Here is a 25,213-nt window from a genome sequence, read left to right on the forward strand (position 1 = left end):
CTTCAGGACCCTACCCAAGTACTGGCCTGTAAGAACGCCCCGTGAAAAATGCCCAGGCACAAGGGCAAACGTCAAAAACACACAACGCCCAAACTACCCAAGCAGCAGGATGCATCACGGGTCTGCACAGCCGCTGAAGCTCCATGGAAAATATTTCCAAGCATTCGCTCTCAACAGAGGTGCCCCTCGTTTCGATTACCCAGCCACCCTCGAGCTCCTCCAGCCAACACCTCTGCCCACCTCGTCACCACCAAGCAATGTTCTGATTCAATTGCACACCTCGCACCTGAGTGTAAATGCTGCCCTGCTGCGTTTGCCAGTCGTATTAGAGCAATGTGTCCAGTGCATCATGTGATGCAACATGATTCGAGCGAGCACACTCACCAGGGCTACATTCTTGCACGTAAGGTTCCACCTACGCGGACAGTGCGCTGGCCTCAAAAAGCGCATGCGCCAGCCCAGCCGTCGTCTGCTCCAGCCGGGTAGAAAAGAAATGCGCAGCCAATTTAATACAAACTACCCAGACTGACTGTGTCTTCTCACATGATTTGTATCCTTCCGCAGTTCATTCCGCTAACTTCCAAAGAAGCCCTATGCCCCGAGGCCCAGCGGGGGAATTCCCGGTGTCCCGCTGGGCCAGTCCAGCCCTGTTGATAAAGGCTTGATTGTGTGCCAGAATGTCCTGCCTTCTATCATAAGGTTATGCATTCTGTTTTAAGTTCCTCTGAAGAATTCGGCATAACTGAGGCAAATGGAGATCAAGTCATGTGCCCAATAGTTTTACTCAAGTGGGGATACCAATAGTAGAATCTGCATCTTTTGGTTCCAAAGGTAGACTGAATTAATAGAATAGAAGGAGTGGATGGAGAGATAGATAGATAGATAGATAGATAGATAGATAGATAGATAGATAGATAGATAGCAAGAGAGTTAGGTAGATGTCATGAACGATGGAAGGACAGAACAGATAGACATGATGGTAATGTAGCATTCATGAATAGAGATTGATCCAGCTCTTTCTTCCACTTCTTCCCTTTTTTTCCTAATGTCCCCTTCTTAATAGTTTCCTCTGTCTCACTAATGTTAACCCCTTAATGTAATCCTTCCACTCATAGTGCCCCTTGCCATCTCTCGCACACAGTCCTTTTCTTCATGTGTCACGCATTGCTTGTCTTTATTCCTGCCTGTCATCCTGGTTGATTACTTCTCCCTGCCATCTCCCTTCTTTTCTTTCTATGTTCCTCTCATCCCTTCTCCTTCCTTTCTTTCATCCTCCTTTCACGTCTAATATGTTTCCTTTCTAACTCTTCAGTACAGGAAGACATTAATGTGCCACGGCTAACATATACATGACGAAGTGGTTGTTTTTTTGGATAAAAGTCACTACTGACTTGCTTAAATTGAGGTTTTTTAAAGCAATGATATGTCGACTGCCCGCAACATGAAAAAAATCAAAATGTCTTTTTTCATTTGAAACCCATACGTGGTAAAGTGTGTTTTGTTTGGGAATTTCACAACCGAGTTTACATCTTTTCTTTCAGGCCCAGCCTATGCACAGTGAACTTGTTCGAAAAATTTTAGGCAACAAAGCAACCTTTAGCCCAATAGTTACTTTGGAGCCAAGGAGAAGAAAATTTCACAAGCCCATCACCATGACGATCCCAGTGCCCAAGGTCTCCAGCGACGGCATGATGAACGGCTTTGGGGGTGACACGCCCACTTTAAGACTGCTGTGCAGCATAACGGGTAAGAGCGAAACGTTAAGGTTCCTTTCCTGCAGGAGCAAATGTTCTCATTGCAAAGATAGCAGCAAGGTGGTTTATAGCAGGGAGTTGGAAAGAATTTAAAAAGGTGCAGCGTTACAACAAACACAATGTCATCTGATGTGTGCATTGCTGGACTCACGATGCATACAGATGAGTATGGGTCGGTATGGACAGCCATCCCATCACTAGTCTCCACATATTTGGGCCTATAACTCCAATGATCCCCAACTAATGACTCTGCTGGTTGGGGCTGATGGCGGCTGTAGGCCAAAACATCTGGTGGGTGACAGGTGGGCAACCCCTGGGGTGTGAAACACTGCATAAAGCACCGGGGAAGAGATAAATCAATGCACCCCTTAGCTTTGTTGGATGGAGGCAGGAGTGGCGCACAGATATTGTTCAACCTTTTTTGAGGGGATGGTTCCGGGTCCAGGCCTCATTCAGAACATGAGGAAGGAGCGAATGGTGGAGTAGAGTGCCGGACAACATGTTATATAGCAAGTTGAGGAATGTGGCTTGTGCCCATGGGGGAACGGAAAGAGGAACATTAACCTCATTAGAATTTCTACTTAGACTGAACAATACCTCAGGAGGAAATCAACAATGAAAGACGCACACTCATGGAATGTGAGCTTTTAAAGTTTCACCGTGTGGGGACATTTATAGTGGGATTTAGGAGTGTAGCAAAAAACAACCCTGTCAGGCTGAAGACATCCTCTGGTAAGATGTCATTTAAGTAACATGGCGTTGACTAACATTGCATATGTTTTTATTCTACATAATCCTCTAGTGAAAGGATGACAAACACATGTTTACACATTTAGAAAGATATGTACTGGATATACAGATTAGCACATACAGAAGAGCACATTTGAAACCCCCAACAATGACTTTACAATTTGTGGAAAAACCAAAACAAAACTCTGATATTCTAAATAAAAACACTGACCCAACGCAGTTCCAACAGGGCTATATATTGGTACTAACAGTAAATGTTATACATCTGAAACAAATGTTGAGACCAAAGAACATACTGAATGGTTCTAAGACAAGACTGGGCAATGTATACATTTATTTAATAATGGTGAGTCTACTTAAGAACTTAAGTTTCGGCTCTATAACCCAGTGGCTTTGGGACGAGCCTTCATCAGGACGCTTGAATAAGTTCATGCACTCTCAGCAGCCATCCCTTAACCAAAATAAATTAGCTATAAATCATACTTAAACAATAAGTATGCAAATAATATTTGTCACTAAAAGTGGTCTGTTTAGAATACAATGGTGTCTTACCACGAGTGATAGCTCCCAGCAGGGATGCATTAGCAATGAATTTAATATGCTCTTCATATCACCCTGTGTAACTTCTGAGTCATGTCCTGAAAAGAAAGTGTTTTTTTAAACTAAAATTGGTAACCTTAGATCAGTGAGATCTTCCTAAATGTTTCCACCATTGTGCTCTGTGAAGATATAAAAAACCCTTGGGGGGAATGTACACAGCTTACATTTAAAATGTGCATTTATTCTCACCAGCATCTTGTCAGTTCAATTCAATGAGACACACTGTGAAAAATGTTAGTGTGTGTTTGTCTAAAGCCCTTTTGCTACCTGTGTAGGCAAATACTTGTTACAAAAATGGCTTAACTTTTGATTTATTACACCCATGCCAACTGAAACACTGACTATGTCTGGAGTACGTGTCAAGGCAGGCAGCAGCAGAACGATATCCCTCGCTGGTTTCCTTCTTTTCACCAACTGCCTGTTCTTAACTGCCCGTCTTCAACGGGCGGTCTTTGTTTCCATGGAGGAGGCACACAAAACATCATCCCATATCATCCCACTGTGTACACCCTCATCCATGGATTGTGTCCTGAATAAACAGGGAGTGCAAAACCGCATTCGATGCTTTCAGTGTTTACTATTGTTGTGGGATTTAGGAACCACCACAGTCCATGGATTTTATGTAACCTCTGCTGAAGGCTTATGAGGGTTTATTAGGAGAGCCTCATACATCACAACTTCATCTTCTTTACAATATGCCAGATGTTTTCCTATGGCCTGGTTTCAGGTGGTAGAAATGTGAAAAGGCCTCAACTAGTTTATCCGTGCCTTAACTCTTTTTCCACATGAATTTAGCTATATATGTTCTCTGCTGTTCCTCACTACCCCCTAGCCCCCCCCCTCTCTCTCTCTCTCTTTCTCTCTCTTTCTCTCCCTCTCTCTCTCTCTCTCTCTCTCTCTCTCACACACACACACACAACACTAACCCCGATCTCCCTGAACCACACAAAGAAGACATATTCAATACAGTTTGCAACAGTTAATACACTCCCCCAGATACTGTTACAAAGGCATCTACCCAAACATGATTGGTTGCCCTGTACAGAGAAATCTAAAACCCACACAGTTCATTGGGCACAAACATTATAACACAATCGCCTAAAACTTACAATTACAAGGTTCCCCCAGATACTGTTACAAAGGCATCCATCCAAACATGATTGGTTGCCCTGTACAGAGAAATCTAAAACCCACACAGTTCATTGGGCACAAACATTATAACACAATCACCTAAAACTTACAATTACAAGGTTTACATTTTCAAACACCCCTTCCCAAAAACCTCTCCATATTTGGTGTCAGCCTTGCCTCTTAGTTACAAAAGAACAGGATTCCCATTAATGACGCACACAGACCTGCCCTAAAAATACCTGAGCACATGAAGATGAGAGCAAGACATGTAGATTCCCTTTGACCTATTCGTGTTTGCTAACCGCATTGCCCAATCCTGTCCGGTGTCCGATTTCTCTGACCATTGACCCTTTCTATTCACTTGAGTTCCGCCCACTCTCTGACAACACAATCTCTGTCCTGAAATGTATTATTACTGAACTCTGTAAGTGTTCTGGGTGAAGCCATCTGTTCACACAAACCCTGCAGGTTTCATAAATGCTTATCCCTTACAACAATGAACTCTCCTGTTTACCAGAGATCAGATCTTCCCTTCGCCCTCCAGCACTTGAGCCATCTGCAAACTGACCACAACCACCCCGTTGACCAGCTTACGAAACCTGTTTGCTGACTGCTGATGGGCCTTTGCCATGATTGTGAAATATATAACATATATTTTATATCTTTTACGAAATTCGAAAAATACTTCCCATACATTTATACCATTATGTGTGCATTTTATACCTCATGACCGCCATTCATACAGCTAAACTCCAAATGCACATATTGATGGCCGGCTTTACCTGAGTGTGGAGAGGCCCTCCGTGTGACAATGTTTCATCGTTGTGCTTCTGCGCGCATGCAAATCTGCAAATGTATCGCCTCTACACAAAATAACACCAAGTAACCTAAATGTCACACTTATCCCATTTACCATCAATGTTGTAATATTTGTAGCAATTTGCGAAAGTGACAGAAAGGACGATGATGACATGTCCAACCCCCAGTCAGTGGTATGCGCGCAAAGTTCAAACTTTTCCAATTTCCTAACACAGCAAACACCATCGACTGGCCAAAAGAGGTAGTTGGATTCTCATTTATGCATTGGCTTACTATCCTACTGGTTGTGGGCAGTGGTTACATCGACTCAATTGTGAAGATGGCAGATTTGGTTGACTCAATTTGCTCGAGTCAACCAAACACATATAAATACACCTGGGGGGCATGGATTAGGCAGCAGTTCAATGGCGGGTCACCCTCCCCCATAACAGAATAAAGAGTTGGCAATAGGTCGATCCAATGAGTCAATCAAACTTACCACCTTCAAAATTGAGTCTATTTATTATTTATTTATTTGTAATTTTGACCAAACAGCAAAGAACAATCAATGAATAGTAAAACAATAGAAAGACATGCAGATGAGAGAGCACATAATTACAAACAGAGAACTAGTACATGATTAGAAACTCATCCCAAATTCTAGCATAAAAGTTAAGCTTCTTTTGTTTCCTGTAGATTATTCTTTCCATATTGGCAAGACAATTCATCCACTCCACAACCGTTGGTGCTGTTCGAGACTTCCAACTCCTCAGTATCATTTTTTTGCATATAAAAGCCCCCCTGAATAGAAATTTTTTCTGAGAGATTGAAAGATCTTCAAGTAACTTGTCACACCCTAAGACCATTGTTTTTGAAATCTAGAGCAATATCCTGATGTAAAAACCATAGGCATATGTTATACACATCCTGCCACAATCCACGGACACGTACACAGTCCCAAATCATATGCTCTAAGCTTCCCACTCCATTTCCACAGCTCCAGCAGTCATCCGAATCCAACATACCTCTCATCTTCAATCTCTCCGGACTCCAGTAGACTCTGTTGAGGATTTAAATTTGCCTTGAACGTTCTTCTAAGTTAATCGAGCAAAGTTTAATGTTAGCACACATCCCCATCCACATCTCAGAAGAAATGTCACAGTCCAACCTCCTGCCCCACTCTGCTCTTAGGCCTGTATTCTCTCTATAATTGGACACAATCCGGTTGTATATTCCGCTGGCAATGAAACCGCAACCTGGTTCACTTTTCTGTAGAAAGAGGTCCACAACAGTATCTCCTTGATCATCCATCTCTTTTATACATCTTTTTAATTTCCTGAAATCACCACTGGAATAGCCGGCTATGGTAAATTTGGCACTTAACTCCTCCTCCTCAATCCATCTACCTTCCTTATGAACATCACCAATCCAATTTATTCCACTAAGGGACCATTCCAGCCAAACAAAAAGGTTTACCCCTCTCAGCTATTCCTGGGTTCAACCAAATCGAAGCATAGGAAGTTTTCAAAGCCTATGAGCCTAGCATTTTATGTATACTCTTCCAAGTGTCCCTCAAGAACACAGTCAATTGAATTTTTTTACAATGCCTATTCATGGCCATGAGGATAGCTTTAGGGGGAAGTGGACCCAATAGACTTGCCTCAGCCACAGCCCACCCATCCAGTGATTCCTCCAAGAATGGGACAACAAAGCGGCTAGAAAAGGCCAGATGGTAAGCCCTAAAATTTGGCACACCAAGTCCCCCCTTTTCCATGGGTAATTGCAACTTCCATAACTGTAGTCTTGGTGTCTTATCATCCCAAAGAAATGATTGCAGCAAGCCATCAATTTTCTTCCAATAGAACTGACTTATTTTCATTGGAAGCATGCCCAATATATAATTAATTTTCAGAACTGCAGTCATCTTGAGAGCGTTCACTTTGCCCCAAAGCGATAAACTTAATAAAGACCACCTCTGAACACTCATTTTCAGATCCACACACACAGCCTTCATGTTCTCTCCCACCATATCTTCTATCGCAGGGGTTAGCCAAACACCCAAATATCTCAATTTTTTGTCACACCACTGAAAACCCCAGTCAGACACCAAACGTTTATCACAATGTCGCATAATGGGTAAGACCTCGGACTTAGATCAGTTGGTTTGGTACCCTGCAACACCATAAAACTTGTCCAATAAACTCATCCGATTAGGCAATGACGTATCCAAATCCTTCAAAACCACCAGCAAATTGTCTGCATGCAACCATACCTTTTGTTCAGCACCCTGAAAGCTCAGTCCTCGTATCCCAGCATCATACCTCAAGGCAATCGCCAGCGGCTCAATGGCCAGAACAAATAACAGTGGTGATAGCGGGCACCCTTGCCTTGTACCCCTATGTAACAGAATAGAAGTCGACAATTGTCCATTAATCTTGACATTCGCCGTTGGACACGCATATAACAGGGTAATCCACGAAATGTATTCCTCACCTAAGTTCATAGCACGCAAGACAGAAAACAGATACTGCCAGTTAACAGTTAACCCGGTCAAATGCTTTTTCAGCGTCTAGTGAGAACACTGCGACGTCTTCTATAGAATCTCGGGCCTGCGACATTAACATCAATAGATTTCTAACATTACTAGAAGTCCTACGATCATGAACAAAGCCAGATTGATCAGTGTGCACCAGTTTTTCAAGTAATTTCTCTATACGAACAGCCAATAGTTTCGCCAATATTTTACTGTCTGTATTTAACAAGCTTATTGGGCGATAGCTAGACGTTAAACTACTGTCTTTGCCCTTTTTAAAAAAAACCGATATAGTTGCATGATTGGTAGAGGTCGGCAACAAACCCACTTCTTTAGACTCATTAAACATGTCTCTCAAAAGTACCACAGCTGACTCTGGTAAAATCTTATAAAATTCAGCAGGTAATCCGTCTGGTCCGGGAGTTTTTCCTGAATTCAGTTTACCAACTGCAAACCTAATCTCATCAATAGTCAACACTCTGTTAAGATGCGATTTTTCCAACTCCAAAATTTTCGGAATTTCCAAACCTTCCATAAAAGTATCACGTAACCTACTGACACCAGGGTCATTCTGATACAACTCCACATAGTAGTCTTTGAAAGTCCTATTAATCTCACTAGGGTTGAACGTTATGAGACCATCCCTCCCCTTAATAGAGGTTATAGCCCCTTCTGTTTGTTGTTGCCGAAGTCTATGAGCAAGCCAACGGTCCCACTTCTCCCCCGTTCAAAATACGCACATTTTAATCTGTATAGGTCTTTCTCAGCTTTCGTCATCAACCTATCATCCAACTCTCTTTAGTTTTTTAAGTTTCAATCTCTTATCAGAATCACTAGGATCACGTAACAAATCACTTGTAAACGTTTTGATATGTTCCTCCATATCCATTCTCTCATTCTCCACATTCTCCCTCTTACTACTAGATAAACGCAGTAAAAGACCTCTCATAGTACATTTGAAGGCCTCCCAAATAGTCTTAACACTCATTCCATCAGTTCTGTTCACTGTCACAAAATTATCTGCTTCTAATCTGATTTTTTCCACCAAATCCTCATCCTGCAAAATAGAGGTATTCCATTTCCCACAGAAGGATCTGTGAGTATCAAACCCCAATTTCAAATCTAAAACCACTAGTGCATGATCTGTTACTGCGATACTGTCAATTCTACAATTCGCCAGATTCACTGTCATTGAACCCGCAGTCAGGAACATATCAATGCGTTAAATAAATGGAGTCTATTTAATGACATAGAAACCCAACTAGTGGCATCTTTCTAATCTGTGCATCTTTTTCTCATAGAGCACAGGAACATTAAAATAACCCAGTTATCTTTAATCATCATGGATGGAGAGAGAGGGGTGCTCCATGGAGTGCAGATGTTTTATCAAAGTGTGGCTAGAGACCCCAAAAGTGCATGCCTTATTTAGGGAGATATACATGGAGAGGAACGTTGTCACTCTTCCATGAACCTGAATTAATGGATTGTCAACGTTGCTTCTCCAAAGTGGATATTATGTCTCAAAATCATCTTTATTTGCGTGAGCATTTAATTTGATTTCTTCATAGAAGTATAAAACCACGGATTAAACAAATGTATATTTCGTACCTAACATTGTGTCCATCATCCACACTGATTACAGTTTGCTCGCTGTCCACTGGATAATATTTATTTCCTCACATTCAAGGGCATTAATGTACACACATATTCTGCAAAGGTGCCGTGCCTATATCTTAAAGATAAGATAAGTAAAATGGAAATCTTGTTATGTGTAATGCACGACACTCTAAAAATAGGAATCTAAAATGCTTTCTTCAGGTTTTTATACTAACGGCAAAGCAAAGACAAATGCATACAATCTTCCCTACCAGTATTACACAAACATCTGTCATTTAAACCATCAGGTTTACCCCATTTGCTTAAATTTACTGCAAAGGGCAAGGTGTCTCTTATTCTAAGTAACGCCACCCCCTGCCTCTGGTTCTTAAGTCAGTGCAAATACAGTTAATTCCTCTCACACAGTTTCCGTAAGACGTGAACAGCCACCAGGATATATTATAGTTTCAAGATCCTCCCGGTGCTGAATAAGTGAGAATAAGCGGTCACAGTTGCTAGCTGTGCGGGTCACAATTTGTGATATTAATGAACCCGTAAGTTGGTACTTTTGGAGAAGCTCTCAGTAGGACCAGATAGCACATTCTAAGAAGACATCTTGCCCAAAGGAACATAGCAGGGTGAAATGGCATCCAGCCAGACTCGGGGAAGCATATTCTAATACCCTGGCAGCTTCAAAAACATTCTGCGGGTCTCAATTCTACTTTAGCAGTTGCTGTAGCAATGTTTTACTAATTTAGGGTTTTAGGCTCATCCCATTTTTGAAACTCCCAGGACTACAATATTTAAACCCATAGTCGGGCAGAGCAGTAAAACAGGCAGTATTCCGAAATGCTGCCTATTTCACCATATGACTTATAATGTGGCCCTATGATTAAAGTTCAGCTTATAACAGGCACTTAGGACATTGATTTAATTTTGGAATCAAAGGAAAGGAATGAAACAATGATATCCCATAGATCTATCAGCATGTGAATGTGATTGGTGAGGATCTGAATGTGATGGGCGATGGGAGAACTCCACCTGAAGCTCCTTTCATTTCAGCATCCAGATGGCCTGGGAGAACTCCACCTGAAGCTCCTTTCATTTCAGCATCCAGATGGCCTGAAAGAAAAGATGGTGCATTGGGGACAATGTCTGAGGTGTACAAGAATTGTACGTTACGAGTGAGCAGACGAGTCCGCGTCTTTTTGGTATCTCATGTTCTCTGTGTCATCAATTTCCCATTGTACTTGGGCAGTGGTTAGATGATCCATCCATACAATAATATCCCCCCCACTAGCCAGTTTGGAGACAGGAAAACATTGCCCAGTAAAGAAGAACTGGGTCATGATTGGTCATGATTGGTACTAAGCAGAGGCTGTTGTTTTAATATTTGGCATCAAGCATGGTGTTCACTGTTATGTGCCTGAAATAATTACATGTAGGAAAATCTTTCGGGGCCAGGAGGATAGCTCAGGGGCAACGTGTTTGCTTGGAAGCAAGACAATGCAGAGCATCACGGTTCAAATCGCGGTCCCGTGCGTAGAGACTGGTCGCTGGCATGCATCGCCATATAAAAGCTCAAATCAAATTCAGAACAAGTTATACAATCTGAAAAGAGATGCACTTTCAGCCGTCACTTTCCTTAAACTCATTGTGAGTAAATCTAATTTTATAGAGCCCCTCTAAAGGTGGCTGGCCCATTTTGTGACTTCCAGATACACTGCAGTAAATATGCAGGCAGCCACCTCGCCCCTGTATCAGACATTCTTCAGGGCTGCATTGGAGCGCCTCAATCAGCTTGCTTTCCTCACAGTGGAAAACATGTCCCTTGAAAAGAGCTGTGTAGGGTGATGAATACAACACAGTGCGTTTCATTCAGGTTCTGCATCATTTGGGCCAAAGAGAAGACTTCCATTACTAACCATCCTGTCCTTGAAGCAAGACTTGTCCATATGACGGTGGCGCAGCTCGCTGGAGTTAGACCTAGCATGGTGGGATCTCCCTCCGGGCGCTCCCCTGTGTTCCACGCCATCCACCTTTCAGCTGAATGGAGCTAAAAGTAGAAAAGATAGTACCGCCGTGCAAAATAAACACTTCAAATTCCCAGAGCAGGTGGGTTATCCGTAATAGCACAGGGTGCCACCGCCCTGGGGGCCTCATCACGTACCTGGGGGCAACAGAGGGAATCGTGTAGTTTTGTGAATGGCAGCAGAGGCACGGATGCCAACACCTCATGCCAGCACTCGGCTCAGAGACTGCCAAATGAGTGAATATATTTTGACCCCAATTCCTGGTCGTGCTGTATTCGACCTGTCACTGGCTACTTTATTTGGGTGTGCTTGGACTATGGCCTCATGGGAATTGTAGTTTGTTGCTACTCATGCTGGCCCTCCCAGTGTGTTTACCCGACAGCGAGTGGAATGGACACCCTGCTGTCGAACAGTGTAACATCAGAGCACTGGATTTTTTATCTCTGTGTTCTGTTTCCCGACGAGTTGAAGTAAGCTGTTGAAAATTTAAATCAAACTGATGATTAAGATCACTCCCGACCGTCTGCGGAGTGACGTTCTAGAAAAGTTCTCTTTTATCAACATGGCATTCTGTATGCCATTTACATTTTGAAAATCTAATTTTCTCAATTACAAACCCTTGAGGTCAGTATCTGAGCGGGCCCTGTCCAGAAAATGTATCCCCAGTTTTGTCTGTATTGTCCCAGTCTGGATACTGCAACAGTGGGCACCGGTCCTAATGGCTACCTCATGCGGTGTCATGCCACCTGTAGCATTTCCCACTGGAGTATCATCACATATATAGTACAGGGATACTTGCTTTCGGAGGTTGGTACAGCTTGTAAAGCAGTCTGGTTGATGGTCTGGCTTTTTAAAAATGCAAATAAGATCTTTTCCCACGGATTCTTTCATGCTGCCCCTATCTTGGCATCTGGCTTTAGTGTTCATGGACGCGCATGCGTGACATGCATTTCCCAGTCTACTGTTGTCTGCAGAGTGTTAATAAAGTGCCTGGGTGCAGGAGGTGTATGCACTTCAAAGCATGGAGGATTACACGTTTAGGATGACTTCTACACCACAGATTCTTTTTCAAACCTGACAAGGGTCTCATATAGTGGTCGATCTCCTTACGGTTAGGCCGCATGGACAAAAACTGCCCTTATTGGAAGCCCTGCGAGCATTGAGGGTAGAGGCTGCCCTTCATGGAAGCCTTCCTGCAAGCATTGAGGGTAGAGGCTGCCCTTCATGGAGCCTTCCTGCAAGCATTGAGTGTAGAGGCTGCCCTTCATGTAAGCCTTCCTGCAAGCATTGAGGGTAGAGGATGCCCTTCATGTAAGCCTTCCTGCAAGCATTGAGGATAGAGGCTGCCCTTCATGGAGCCTTCCTGCAAGCATCGAGGGTAGAGGCTGCCCTTCATGGGGCCTTCCTGCAAGCATTGAGGGTAGAGGCTGCCCTTCATGGAAGCCTTCCTGCAAGCATTGAGGGTAGAGGCTGCCCTTCATGGAGCCTTCCTGCAAGCATTGAGGGTAGAGGCTTCCCTTCATGGAGCATTCCTGCAAGCATTGCGGGTAGAGCCTGCCCTTCGTGGGAGCCTTCCTGCAAGCATTGAGGGTAGAGGCTGCCCTTCATGGAAGCCTTCCTGCAAGCATTGAGGGTAGAGGCTGCCCTTCATGGAGCCTTCCTTCAAGCATTGAGTGTAGAGGCTGCCCTTCATGGAGCCTTCCTGCAAGCATTGAGGGTAGAGGCTACCCTTCATGGAAGCCTTCCTGCAAGCATTGAGTGTAGAGGCTGCCCTTCATGTAAGCCTTCCTGCAAGCATTGAGGGTAGAGGCTGCCCTTCATGTAAGCCTTCCTGCAAGCATTGAGGATAGAGGCTGCCCTTCATGGAGCCTTCCTGCAAGCATCGAGGGTAGAGGCTGCCCTTCATGGAGCCTTCCTGCAAGCATTGAGGGTAGAGGCTGCCCTTCATGGAAGCCTTCCTGCAAGCATTGAGGGTAGAGGCTGCCCTTCATGGAGCCTTCCTGCAAGCATTGCGGGTAGAGGCTGTCCCTTCGTGCAAGCCTTCCTGCAAGCATTGCGGGTAGAGGCTGTCCCTTCGTGCAAGCCTTCCTGCAAGCATTGAGGGTAGAGGCTGCCCTTCGTGTAAGCCTTCCTGCAAGCATTGAGGGTAGAGGCTGCCCTTCGTGGAAGCCTTCCTGCAAGCATTGAGTGTAGAGGCTGCCCTTCGTGGAAGCCTTCCTGCAAGCATCGAGGGTAGAGGCTGCCCTTCATGGAGCCTTCCTGCAAGCATCGCAGGTCGAGGCTGTCCTTCATGTAAGCCTTCCTGCAAGCATCGCGGATAGAGGCTGCCCTTCATGTAAGCCTTCCTGCAAGCATCGCGGATAGAGGCTGCCCTTCATGTAAGCCTTCCTGCAAGCATTGAGGGTAGAGGCTGCCCTTCATGTAAGCCTTCCTGCAAGCATCGAGGGTAGAGGCTGCCCTTCATGTAAGCCTTACTGCAAGCATCGAGAGTAGAGGCTGCCCTTCATGGAAGCCTTCCTGCAAGCATCGAGGGTAGAGGCTGCCCTTCATGGAGCCTTCCTGCAAGCATCGAGGGTAGAGGCTGCCCTTCATGGAGCCTTCCTGCCAGCATCGAGGGTAGTGGCTGCCCTTCATGGAAGCCTTCCTGCCAGCATCGAGGGTAGAGGCTGCCCTTCATGGAAGCCTTCCTGCCAGCATCGAGGGTAGAGGCTGCCCTTCATGGAAGCCTTCCTGCCAGCATCGAGGGTAGAGGCTGCCCTTCATGGAAGCCTTCCTGCAAGCATCGAGGGTAGAGGCTGCCCTTCATGGAAACCTTCCTGCAAGCATCGAGGGTAGAGGCTGCCCTTCATGTAAGCCTTCCTGCAAGCATCGAGGGTAGAGGCTGCCCTTCATGTAAGCCTTCCTGCAAGCATCGAGGGTAGAGGCTGCCCTTCATGGAAGCCTTCCTGCAAGCATCGAGGGTAGAGGCTGCCCTTCATGTAAGCCTTCCTGCAAGCATCGAGGGTAGAGGCTGCCCTTCATGGAGCCTTCCTGCAAGCATCGAGGGTAGAGGCTGCCCTTCATGGAAGCCTTCCTGCAAGCATCGAGGGTAGAGGCTGCCCTTCATGGAAGCCTTCCTGCAAGCATCGAGGGTAGAGGCTGCCCTTCATGTAAGCATTCCTGCAAGCATCGAGGGTAGAGGCTGCCCTTCATGTAAGCCTTCCTGCAAGCATCGAGGGTAGAGGCTGCCCTTCATGGAGCCTTCCTGCAAGCATTGAGGGTAGAGGCTGCCCTTCATGTAAGCCTTCCTGCAAGCATTGAGTGTAGAGGCTGCCCTTGAGGGTAGAGGCTGCCCTTCATGTAAGCCTTCCTGCAAGCATTGAGGGTAGAGGCTGCCCTTCATGTAAGCCTTCCTGCAAGCATTGAGGGTAGAGGCTGCCCTTCATGTAAGCCTTCCTGCAAGCATTGAGGATAGAGGCTGCCCTTCATGTAAGCCTTCCTGCAAGCATTGCGGGTAGAGCCTGCCCTTCGTGGAAGCCTTCCTGCAAGCATTGAGGGTAGAGGCTGCCCTTCATGGAAGCCTTCCTGCAAGCATTGAGGGTAGTGGCTGCCCTTCATGTAAGCCTTCCTGCAAGCATTGAGTGTAGAGGCTGCCCTTGAGGGTAGAGGCTGCCCTTCATGTAAGCCTTCCTGCAAGCATTGAGGGTAGAGGCTGCCCTTCATGTAAGCCTTCCTGCAAGCATTGCGGGTAGAACCTGCCCTTCGTGTAAGCCTTCCTGCAAGCATTGAGGGTAGAGGCTGCCCTTCATGGAAGCCTTCCTGCAAGCATTGAGGGTAGAGGCTGCCCTTCATGGAGCCTTCCTGCAAGCATTAAGGGTAGAGGCTGCCCTTCATGGAAGCCTTCCTGCAAGCATTGAGGGTAGAGGCTGCCCTTCATGGAAGCCTTAATGCAAGCATTGAGGGTAGAGGCTGCCCTTCATGTAAGCCTTCCTGCAAGCATTGAGGGTAGAGGCTGCCCTTCATGTAAGCCTTCCTGCAAGCATTGAGGGTAGAGGCTGCCCTTCATGTAAGCCTTCCTGCAAGCATTGAGGGTAGAGGCTGCCCTTCATGTAAGCCTTCCTGCAAGCATTGCGGGTAGAGGCTGCCCTTCATGTAAGCCTTCCTGCAAGCATTGCGGGTAGAGCCTGCCCTTCGTGGAAGCCTTCCTGCAAGCATTGAGGGTAGAGGCTGCCCTTCATGGAAGCCTTCCTGCAAGCATTGAGGGTAGTGGCTGCCCTTCATGGAAGCCTTACTGCAAGCATTGAGTGTAGAGGCTGCTCTTGAAGGTAGAGGCTGCCCTTCATGTAAGCCTTCCTGCAAGCATTGAGGGTAGAGGCTGCCCTTCATGTAAGCCTTCCTGCAAGCATTGAGGGTAGAGGCTGCCCTTCATGTAAGCCTTCCTGCAAGCATTGCGGGTAGAACCTGCCCTTCGTGTAAGCCTTCCTGCAAGCATTGAGGGTAGAGGCTGCCCTTCATGGAAGCCTTCCTGCAACCATTGAGGGTAGAGGATGCCCTTCGTGTAAGCCTTCCTGCATGCATTGAGGGTAGAGGCTGCCCTTCATGTAAGCCTTCCTGCAAGCATTGCGGGTAGAGCCTGCCCTTCGTGGAAGCCTTCCTGCAAGCATTGAGGGTAGAGGCTGCCCTTCATGTAAGCCTTCCTGCAAGCATTGAGGGTAGAGGCTGCCCTTCATGTAAGCCTTCCTGCAAGCATTGCGGGTAGAGCCTGCCCTTCGTGGAAGCCTTCCTGCAAGCATTGAGGGTAGAGGCTGCCCTTCATGGAAGCCTTCCTGCAAGCATTGAGGGTAGTGGCTGCCCTTCATGTAAGCCTTCCTGCAAGCATTGAGTGTAGACGCTGCCCTTGAGGGTAGAGGCTGCCCTTCATGTAAGCCTTCCTGCAAGCATTGAGGGTAGAGGCTGCCCTTCATGTAAGCCTTCCTGCAAGCATTGAGGGTAGAGGCTGCCCTTCATGGAAGCCTACCTGCAAGCATTGAGGGTAGTGGCTGCCCTTCATGTAAGCCTTCCTGCAAGCATTGAGTGTAGAGGCTGCCCTTGAGGGTAGAGGCTGCCCTTCATGTAAGCCTTCCTGCAAGCATTGCGGGTAGAACCTGCCCTTCGTGTAAGCCTTCCTGCAAGCATTGAGGGTAGAGGCTGCCCTTCACGGAAGCCTTCCTGCATGCATTGAGGGTAGAGGCTGCCCTTCATGTAAGCCTTCCTGCAAGCATTGCGGGTAGAGCCTGCCCTTCGTGGGAGCCTTCCTGCAAGCATTGAGGGTAGAGGCTGCCCTAATGGAAGCCTTCCTGCAAGCATTGCGGGTAGAGCCTGCCCTTCTTGGAAGCCTTCCTGCAAGCATTGCGGGTAGAGCCTGCCCTTCGTGGGAGCCTTCCTGCAAGCATTGAGGGTAGAGGCTGCCCTAATGGAAGCCTTCCTGCAAGCATTGCGGGTAGAGGTTGCCCTTCATGTAAGCCTTCCTGCATGCATTGAGGGTAGAGGCTGCCCTTCATGTAAGCCTTCCTGCAAGCATTGCGGGTAGAGCCTGCCCTTCGTGGAAGCCTTCCTGCAAGCATTGAGGGTAGAGGCTGCCCTTCATGGAAGCCTTCCTGCAAGCATTGAGGGTAGTGGCTGCCCTTCATGTAAACCTTCCTGCAAGCATTGAGTGTAGAGGCTGCCCTTGAGGGTAGAGGCTGCCCTTCATGTAAGCCTTCCTGCAAGCATTGAGGGTAGAGGCTGCCCTTCATGTAAGCCTTCCTGCAAGCATTGAGGGTGGAGGCTGCCCTTCATGTAAGCCTTCCTGCAAGCATTGCGGGTAGAACCTGCCCTTCGTGTAAGCCTTCCTGCTAGCATTGAGGGTAGAGGCTGCCCTTCATGGAAGCCTTCCTGCAAGCATTGAGGGTAGAGGTTGCCCTTCATGTAAGCCTTCCTGCAAGCATTGAGGGTAGAGGCTGCCCTTCATGTAAGCCTTCCTGCAAGCATTGCGGGTAGAGCCTGCCCTTCGTGTAAGCCTTCCTGCAAGCATTGCGGGTAGAGGCTGCCCTTCATGGAAGCCTTCCTGCAAGCATTGAGGGTAGAGGCTGCCCTTCGTGTAAGCCTTCCTGCATGCATTGAGGGTAGAGGCTGCCCTTCGTGTAAGCCTTCCTGCAAGCATTGCGGGTAGAGCCTGCCCTTCGTGGAAGCCTTCCTGCTAGCATTGAGGGTAGAGGCTGCCCTTCATGGAAGCCTTCCTGCAAGCATTGAGGGTAGAGGCTGCCCTTCATGTAAGCCTTCCTGCAAGCATTGAGGGTAGAGACTGCCCTTCGTGTAAGCCTTCCTGCAAGCATTGCGGGTAGAACCTGCCCTTCGTGTAAGCCTTCCTGCTAGCATTGAGGGTAGAGGCTGCCCTTCATGGAAGCCTTCCTGCAAGCATTTAGGGTAGAGGTTGCCCTTCATGTAAGCCTTCCTGCAAGCATTGAGGGTAGAGGCTGCCCTTCGTGTAAGCCTTCCTGCAAGCATTGCGGGTAGAGCCTGCCCTTCGTGTAAGCCTTCCTGCAAGCATTGCGGGTAGAACCTGCCCTTCGTGTAAGCCTTCCTGCAAGCATTGAGGGTAGAGCCTGCCCTTCATGGAAGCCTTCCTGCAAGCATTGAGGGTAGAGGCTGCCCTTCATGTAAGCCTTCCTGCATGCATTGAGGGTAGAGGCTGCCCTTCGTGTAAGCCTTCCTGCAAGCATTGCGGGTAGAGCCTGCCCTTCGTGGAAGCCTTCCTGCAAGCATTGCGGGTAGAGCCTGCCCTTCGTGGAAGCCTTCCTGCTAGCATTGAGGGTAGAGGCTGCCCTTCATGGAAGCCTTCCTGCAAGCATTGAGGGTAGAGGCTGCCCTTCATGTAAGCCTTCCTGCAAGCATTGAGGGTAGTGTATCCCAGTCCCCTTCCAGATGATAATCGCAGGCACTGATATCAGACATGTGAAGATGCGTGGGCTGGAGCGATGGGGCACGTGTCCATACACATGCGTTCAGCAGGCAGAAGCTGTAAAGGTAGTGACAATGTTGTAGGCCGTGGCAAAGCTGCTACATGCTTTATTCTACACCTCCTGGGCAGACCCACACGCATATGCACTACCCTGGCATCCGCCATCATGGCTGAGCGTACACTGATGCTAAGCAAGCCGTAGAGGCTGGCATTCACTTGGACGTTCAGCACCCCACAAGCACTCCCATGTACGGCCATGTTCTCCTACGTTACCCTACCTTCCCGTTCTTTCTTGAGAGTCCCATCCTGGCCAAAGAGCTTGGAACACACAAACAGCCACGTGACACACTTCTTCCTTCCTTCCTAGGGACCTGGATTTCTGCGAGTACTCTGTTATACCAGCTGTACTGTTCCAGGGAAATCAATATTGTTTGGAAATGCAATCTACAGCTTGAAAAACATGATTCAAAATTATCACATTTTTGGAGTTCGAGAAGTCTTATAACATAGAAAATATATCCAGATATGTGTGTCCCAGTTTGATTCACGTGATTCTGCCAGTAACATTCGGTGTTTACCACTGAATTCTGCTCACCCGTTCCCAGCGGCACTCTCTCCAAGTGGGGCCTCTCTATGGCACCTCCTGCATCGTATCAGGGATGACCATATTATCCACAAGTGCACATCACTTTTTCTGCAGCAGAAACGGACAACATTCAAATATGTTCTGTCAAGGGGGGAACATCACAGAGTACATGATGCTCAGGCAATCTAAGTGGACCAAAGGCCATTAGTCCAATGCCCAATTCTATACTCTAACAAACAATCTCTCAGAGTTCCTCTCGGGGTGTCCTTACATTCGCTGCCAGTCTCAGGGTGTTAAATGCACTCCTGCACACTACTTTAATTCGCTTTGACACCTGGTATCCACAGATGCCCAGCTCGTATGTGGTCTGAAGTTGTGGACCCAGCACCAACTAGGGCAAGACCTTATTCTTCCACTGACTTGCCCTGGGACGACCCGTAAACACTCTCCTCATAGGGAAAGACCATCAGCATCCACTGCCCTGTCCTGGAGCTGCTTGGATATGAACATGATATTTGCCCCTACGCCCCCACCTCAATGATTTCTAAGCTGCAGTTATTGTTTCCCACCAACCAGGGGTCACTTGAATCCACTGCAGGCTCTTCTGCACTTGCTTAAGCTCGTCCTTGTCTGCCAGGCTGTTGCCTGTTTACCTGTTTAGGGTAGCTATGCCTTATTTTCTCCTATTCTCCAACTCTGGTGGACTCTCGGCTTCCACATGAACGGGAGTTATGGCCCCCAGCAGTTTAATTAAGCTGCTCCTTCTCAGCAGTCCCTCTTCTCTTGAAAGTGTATGGGTTATGGCTTTTGGTAGGCTCCATGCACCTCACTAACCTCTCTCACGGGCTGGACTATTTGGCTTGGCTGACTGCTCTTCTCTCCTCCCACTACCCTTGTAGCTAACACACCAACTATCTGGAACACCGTTCTGACACCCTCACCACTGGCTTCCCCCTGCCTGCTTTTATACTATGGTGTGGGATTCAAATGTCTCAATAATGGCAGTGATTTTTTCGGTTAGATGTCTTTTCATTCCAGCAATTGTCACTGTGGCAGTTTTGACCGTGGTGCTATCATCCCGGAAGTTTTGGGCATTTAATTTTTGAACGGAGGTGTCCCCTACCCGCACCACTCTAAAAAAAAAAAAAGCTAAAACGCGAAAACACCACGGTAAAAACAGCCACACCACAATGCGATGAAAACACAGTAACCGATTGTTTGAAGCCTTTCATCATTAACACGGGACCATGATATTATCTGGCGCTCTGTGGGTCCGCCTCCTTCTCATGTATTTCCATGTTCTCATCACTGGAGTCATGTGTGGTGCTTTTTCTGATTGGCATTTCTTTAGTATCAAACACTTGGCATCATTTGGCATTACATGGCAGGACTTACATGCGATTATGGCACGTCTTTAGTACAAAGCATTTTTTTCGCAATTGTACACAAGTTGATCATTGCTACCTGGCAGATAGCCTGCTTCAAATAATGTGTTTTGACATTACATGGAAATATACTGTGTCTTAAGTATAAACACTTCCTTTTACAATTGTATAAACACAACGGTGTACACACAGACGTTTACTTTATTTAAGTTTTGATTTAATAAACGCATTGAATGGGAGATACTTTACCTGTGAATGTACAATCTTGTTCTTTGAACTAACAAACCAGCTGAACATATTTGTGACTACTTCCCCATCCATTCTGTTTAAACTCACCACATTCAGTGGTTTTCAGATGGTTACCAAGCGCAGCCTGTGTAGATGGTAATCCACAACAATTTGACTTACTTTAAGGTGATAGTGGTAGATCACCTTACCACCTACACGACAGCAGCTTAACCACTACTCAACTTTCTTTCATATAATTCCAGTTGTGCGCATTCCTGATTAGGGCTTTATTTCCACAAACTCTTTTCTTCATTTCTTAATAGATTGGTTGTGGTTGTACACTCGAGGGTGAGGGCTCAACAATGCCGGCGGCCATATTGGGATCATCGAATCCAATACGGCAGTTGGACATCCCCACATCCTTCAGGAGCATGCTTTGGTCTCCCCACCTCTTCTCTCTGATTGCACTGCCCACAGGTGTCTTGTTCAGTTGCTCATGTTCATGACAGTTCACTTTCCCCCAAGCTCCTGTCTGTGCGCTGTCAGGCCTCCCTGAACTGTGGGGCACATGCCATAGGACCCCGCACTTTGCAGGTGGACTTGTGGGGTGAAGCCTGATGAGTGGGAGCATTGCTCTCTACCTGATGCATTGTGGAGACAAACACCCACTGTGCAATGATAGGTTTTGGGGACCCCTGACCCACTCCCAACTCTGACTTGGAACCAAGGGTCGCTCCTCTCTTTGTTCTAAGTACATTTTCTGAACCAGGGGTCGTATCACCAAGAGGGTTGCTCTCTCCGACCCTCACAGTCCACTATTTCTTCTGGAATGTGAATCTGACGCTGTGCATATGTACGTAGGGTTTCCCTTATTTTCATGCCGGCTATTTTTAGCCGTTGGCTTTTTCACTGTGGTGTTTTCACCCCCGCTGTTTTCGCCGCAATTGTTTTTTTTTAATGGGGGGTTCCCACCAACCACCCTCTAACCCACCCAACCACCTCACACTTCCACCCACCACCCCAAATCCCATACCCCTAACACACACACAACACTTTTATATATTTTAAACAAAACAACTGTGGAGAAAACACCACAGTGAATAAGCGGTACATATAGCTTAAACGGTCTCGTCCGTTGCTATGTGCTGTTGTGAGACAACTGACACATATGCTAATGTCACTGGGCCTCATTACGAGCTTGGAGGTAGCCATGCTGTTTTTATGGCTACCCCCATACGGCTACTGGGTCCAGTTCCAGGAATAGGGAATTACTGGGCCATGCCGACTTTGGCAGGCCCGGTAATTCCCATTCTCAGGACCCGGACCCGGTACATCCCCATACCCATTGAGCCCCCATAGGGCTCAATGGGAATGGGGAGGATGCTTACAACGGGCCCGTTAATGACGGGCCTGTTGTTAGCATCCTGGTCTGATAGTGGTCCCGCTAAGGACGCCTGGTCTGACCAGGCGTTCCAGAGCGGGACCCGTTGCAGACCTCGTAATAGGGCAGTCCGGAATGAACGGTGCCGCATTCCATGGCCGCCTTCCTCGTAATGAGCCCCATTGTGTATTACGTTCGTTCACCCAAATAGTTGTGTTCTGTTCTGACACGTTTTGGCACCTGCTTAGTAGTATAGAAAACGACTTAAATAAATGAATACAAATTGATCATGCATCATTACCTGTATGTCACCAAGTCATCCCTTGCCATAGCACAGACCGAGTGGCCAAGAAGATGGCACCAGAGAGGCGGGAAGAGAGTCGGGCAGAGAAGAGGCAGATTTCTGCAAGAGTTAGGAACCATTGCCTGTACGCCTGAGGGCCCGGATGTAACGGACCTCTGAGGTGACAGCACGAGATTTGGAATCCATTGATTCCATTCACTAAGAGGTCACAGCAACATCAAAGCCTGGTGTCCTCCGAGGAGGACTGGCTTCATATGCATGCATGGGAAGCATTTCACAAGCAAGGCCAAGCAAGGCCAAGCAAGGGGTGGCTGGATGTGCATCAAGTGCTTACCATTGATTTGTGTATCGCTGGTGTTTAGGTTTCCATGCATTCACCAATCAGAAGAGAGAGCCGGAGAAGGAAGAAGCCGAGAATTTAGGTGGAAAGTATAGAGCCACCGCACACAAGGGAAAAGTCCGATGTGATCACAGTGGCAGAGAACAGAGATGGGGGGTATCCAGTGATAATGTCGACATGAAAATGGCCGCCGGGTGGCGACATTTCCCTAAAAAGGCACCCGCCAGACACTCACACACTTTCCCTAAATATTCTAGGATTGGAGGTGATAATAAATCAAATGGACCCTTCCTAGACTATTTGGGGAAAGTATTTTTGGGGTCATGAAAAAAAGTCGCCTACCTGGACACTTTTTCACCACGACATTATCACATGGAACCGATGGAGCTGGTACATTTTGTATGCATTTAGGACGCTTCTTGTTCCTTTAGAGAAGAGAGTGAGGAAGGAGACCAAGAATTATTGGATGACTGACTCAATGAGTACCACAGATTCAGAAGGAGGCGTTATCACAGTGATGGGGAATGGCATCGCAGAGAGGCACAAGTGATCGCCATGATGGGGAGTGGCTCTCACAGGCAGAACGAGGTGCTGTCATAGTAATACGGACAGGTGTCACAGAGGTAGAATAAGATGCTATCACCCTGATGGGGGCCTGCATCCCGCAGACCGAAGCAGGCGTTATCACAGCGATGAGGACTGGCATCCCAGAGTCATAGAAGGGCACAGAAGTATTTTGACGCGCCTGATGCCCTGCGCTATCAACAGCCACTTCCATCTTGTCATTTTGATGATATAATAAACAACATGAGATTGCTCCTGGTGATTTGTGGTGTTATAACCATTCTCTAATTACTTGGCGCGCACTGCAGCTCATCCCGCATACGTTCTGTTTTGGTCCTTTCGGTAATTGGATTTGTGCCACGAAACTTGCATTTCATTGCATCGAAGTATCGGCAGTTGTGCTCTCCCTTGCCTGAAGAAAAACAATTGTAAGTCATTTTCAGCGTTGTAATGGAAGGACATGACCGGAATATATATACTGTGTGTGCAGCGATCACCGGCCTGGTCACGCTCATGCCTGGTTCTGCCCGCCTGGGACACACATCACATGGACTCCTTTTGCATGAACCCTGGAATTCCCCCTTCATACTTGTGTCAATGGTTAGTGATGCATTTTAATTCCACTGCAACATCGTAGAATAAGGCGGCTGTCCAGTCCATTTCCAGGATTAGCCAGAAGGCATTAGCTGTCACTCAAAGTCCTTTGCCACAATCCCCAAAACATCTCTGGAAGTTGCCGCTAGGGTGGCAACTGCGCCTGCACTAAAAGCGAGCCAGCTTCCATATTGTGTACAAACAGAGGTGTTGCTAGGAGGGGGGATGCTCAGGGGGCTATATATAGCCCCGGGTCTTTTGGTTGGAGCCCCAGATAAAAGCTCAGGAGCTACAACTAAATGGCTAGCTGGCCCCGAGTCGCAACAGTCCTGATATTGGCGTAGGTCCAGATCTTTTCCAGACCTAGCAACACCCCTGTCTACAAATAATGTTTATTTCGTTCTCGGGCAAAGAAAGCTGCTTGCTTTTCTAGTCACATCTATGTAATTATTTTCCGGGCCTATGTACTAGATCTGTTACTGTAGCAACCTCCAAGCAACGCCAATCTGCCCCCCCCCCTTCATTGTAATTATTTACAACATTCACCAAATAGCAGGCCGTGCGAAAGCACAGAGTGAAATGTAGTACTTCTTTAAAATCAAATTGCATAACATGCCTGTTTTTGTTTCTCCTCAGGTGGTACCACCCCTGCCCAATGGGAGGACATCACAGGAACGACGCCATTAACGTTTATCAATGAATGTGTGTCGTTTACCACAAACGTCTCAGCCAGGTACAACGATGACAGCCTCTGGTGGCACAGTTTGGATTTTTCTTGCTTCTTTTTCTATTTCAAACTCTGTTTTTTATGAAGGTCTGTAGGGAAAACTTGGTTCCTTGATTTTTTTTATATTTCATACAGGGCCCAAGCGTATAGCCATCCTTCAAAAAATTAGATGAAATTCGTCAAACACATTCCAATTCCATATGTTAACTTTTGCTAATTTGCATTTCTAAATATAAAAACATGAATCACGGCTCCATACTGTAGGTATGGTATAAAATTATGGATTTCTATAATAGGAATGTTTATTCTTTGCCCAATAGTGGCAGTAACTTGCCGAAATATGTTTTATTGATGATTGATTCAATGTCTGGGCTAAACTCTTGGACTCCATTCCAAGACGTCAAACTACAACTCAAAAAATGTTGGGCCTCATTACGAGTCCGGCGGTAACCGTGCCAGAATAACCGGCAGGCTACTGCCAGACCAGTATTACCATTCCGCCTCCGTGATTCCCGGAATCATCGGGGCATTACGACCCCGCTGATGCAGGAATTCCGGAGGCGGAATTCTGCAAGTCCCCATTCCCATGGAGTCCGATAGGACTCCATGGGGATGGGGACAATGGAAACACCGGTTCCGTCTATGACGGAGCCGTTATTTCCATTTGCGCCTGTGGGCGGGTGGTGTAAATCCCGCCATGTCAGACCTGGCGGGAGTGGCACCTCCCCCCTGCAGGACTCTTAATCAGCCGGTCCAGAAACAACGGTGGTGGCGGTTTTACCGCCACCATTCTTTCCGGACCGGCAGGGTCGTAATGAGGCCCCTTGTCTTCTTTTTGAATCTTTGGCCCTCATTACAACACCGGCGCTAAACCATGGGGCTATTAGCACCATGGTTGGTGCCGGTGTTGTAACGAGTCCGCCATGGGGAAATACCGCCCCATTCCAAGGT

General features: G+C 47.0%; 1 protein-coding gene across 40 annotated transcripts in view; it reads left to right on the top strand.

The window, feature by feature from the left end:
* The window catches only part of ANK2 (ankyrin 2), a 1,645,279-nt gene that overhangs the window by 1,397,306 nt on the left and 222,760 nt on the right, over nt 1-25,213 (top strand). For all 40 annotated transcript variants that reach the window (XM_069630993.1, XM_069630997.1, XM_069630984.1 and 37 more), the window contains 2 exons: nt 1,542-1,746; nt 24,172-24,268. In XM_069630993.1, coding sequence (XP_069487094.1) covers nt 1,542-1,746; nt 24,172-24,268 — 302 coding nt within the window. The remainder of the gene's footprint in view (nt 1-1,541; nt 1,747-24,171; nt 24,269-25,213) is intronic.

The sequence above is a fragment of the Ambystoma mexicanum genome, chromosome 6q (genome assembly GCF_040938575.1).
Source record: "Ambystoma mexicanum isolate Mex_15411 chromosome 6q, UKY_AmexF1_1, whole genome shotgun sequence".
NCBI lineage: Eukaryota > Metazoa > Chordata > Amphibia > Caudata > Ambystomatidae > Ambystoma > Ambystoma mexicanum.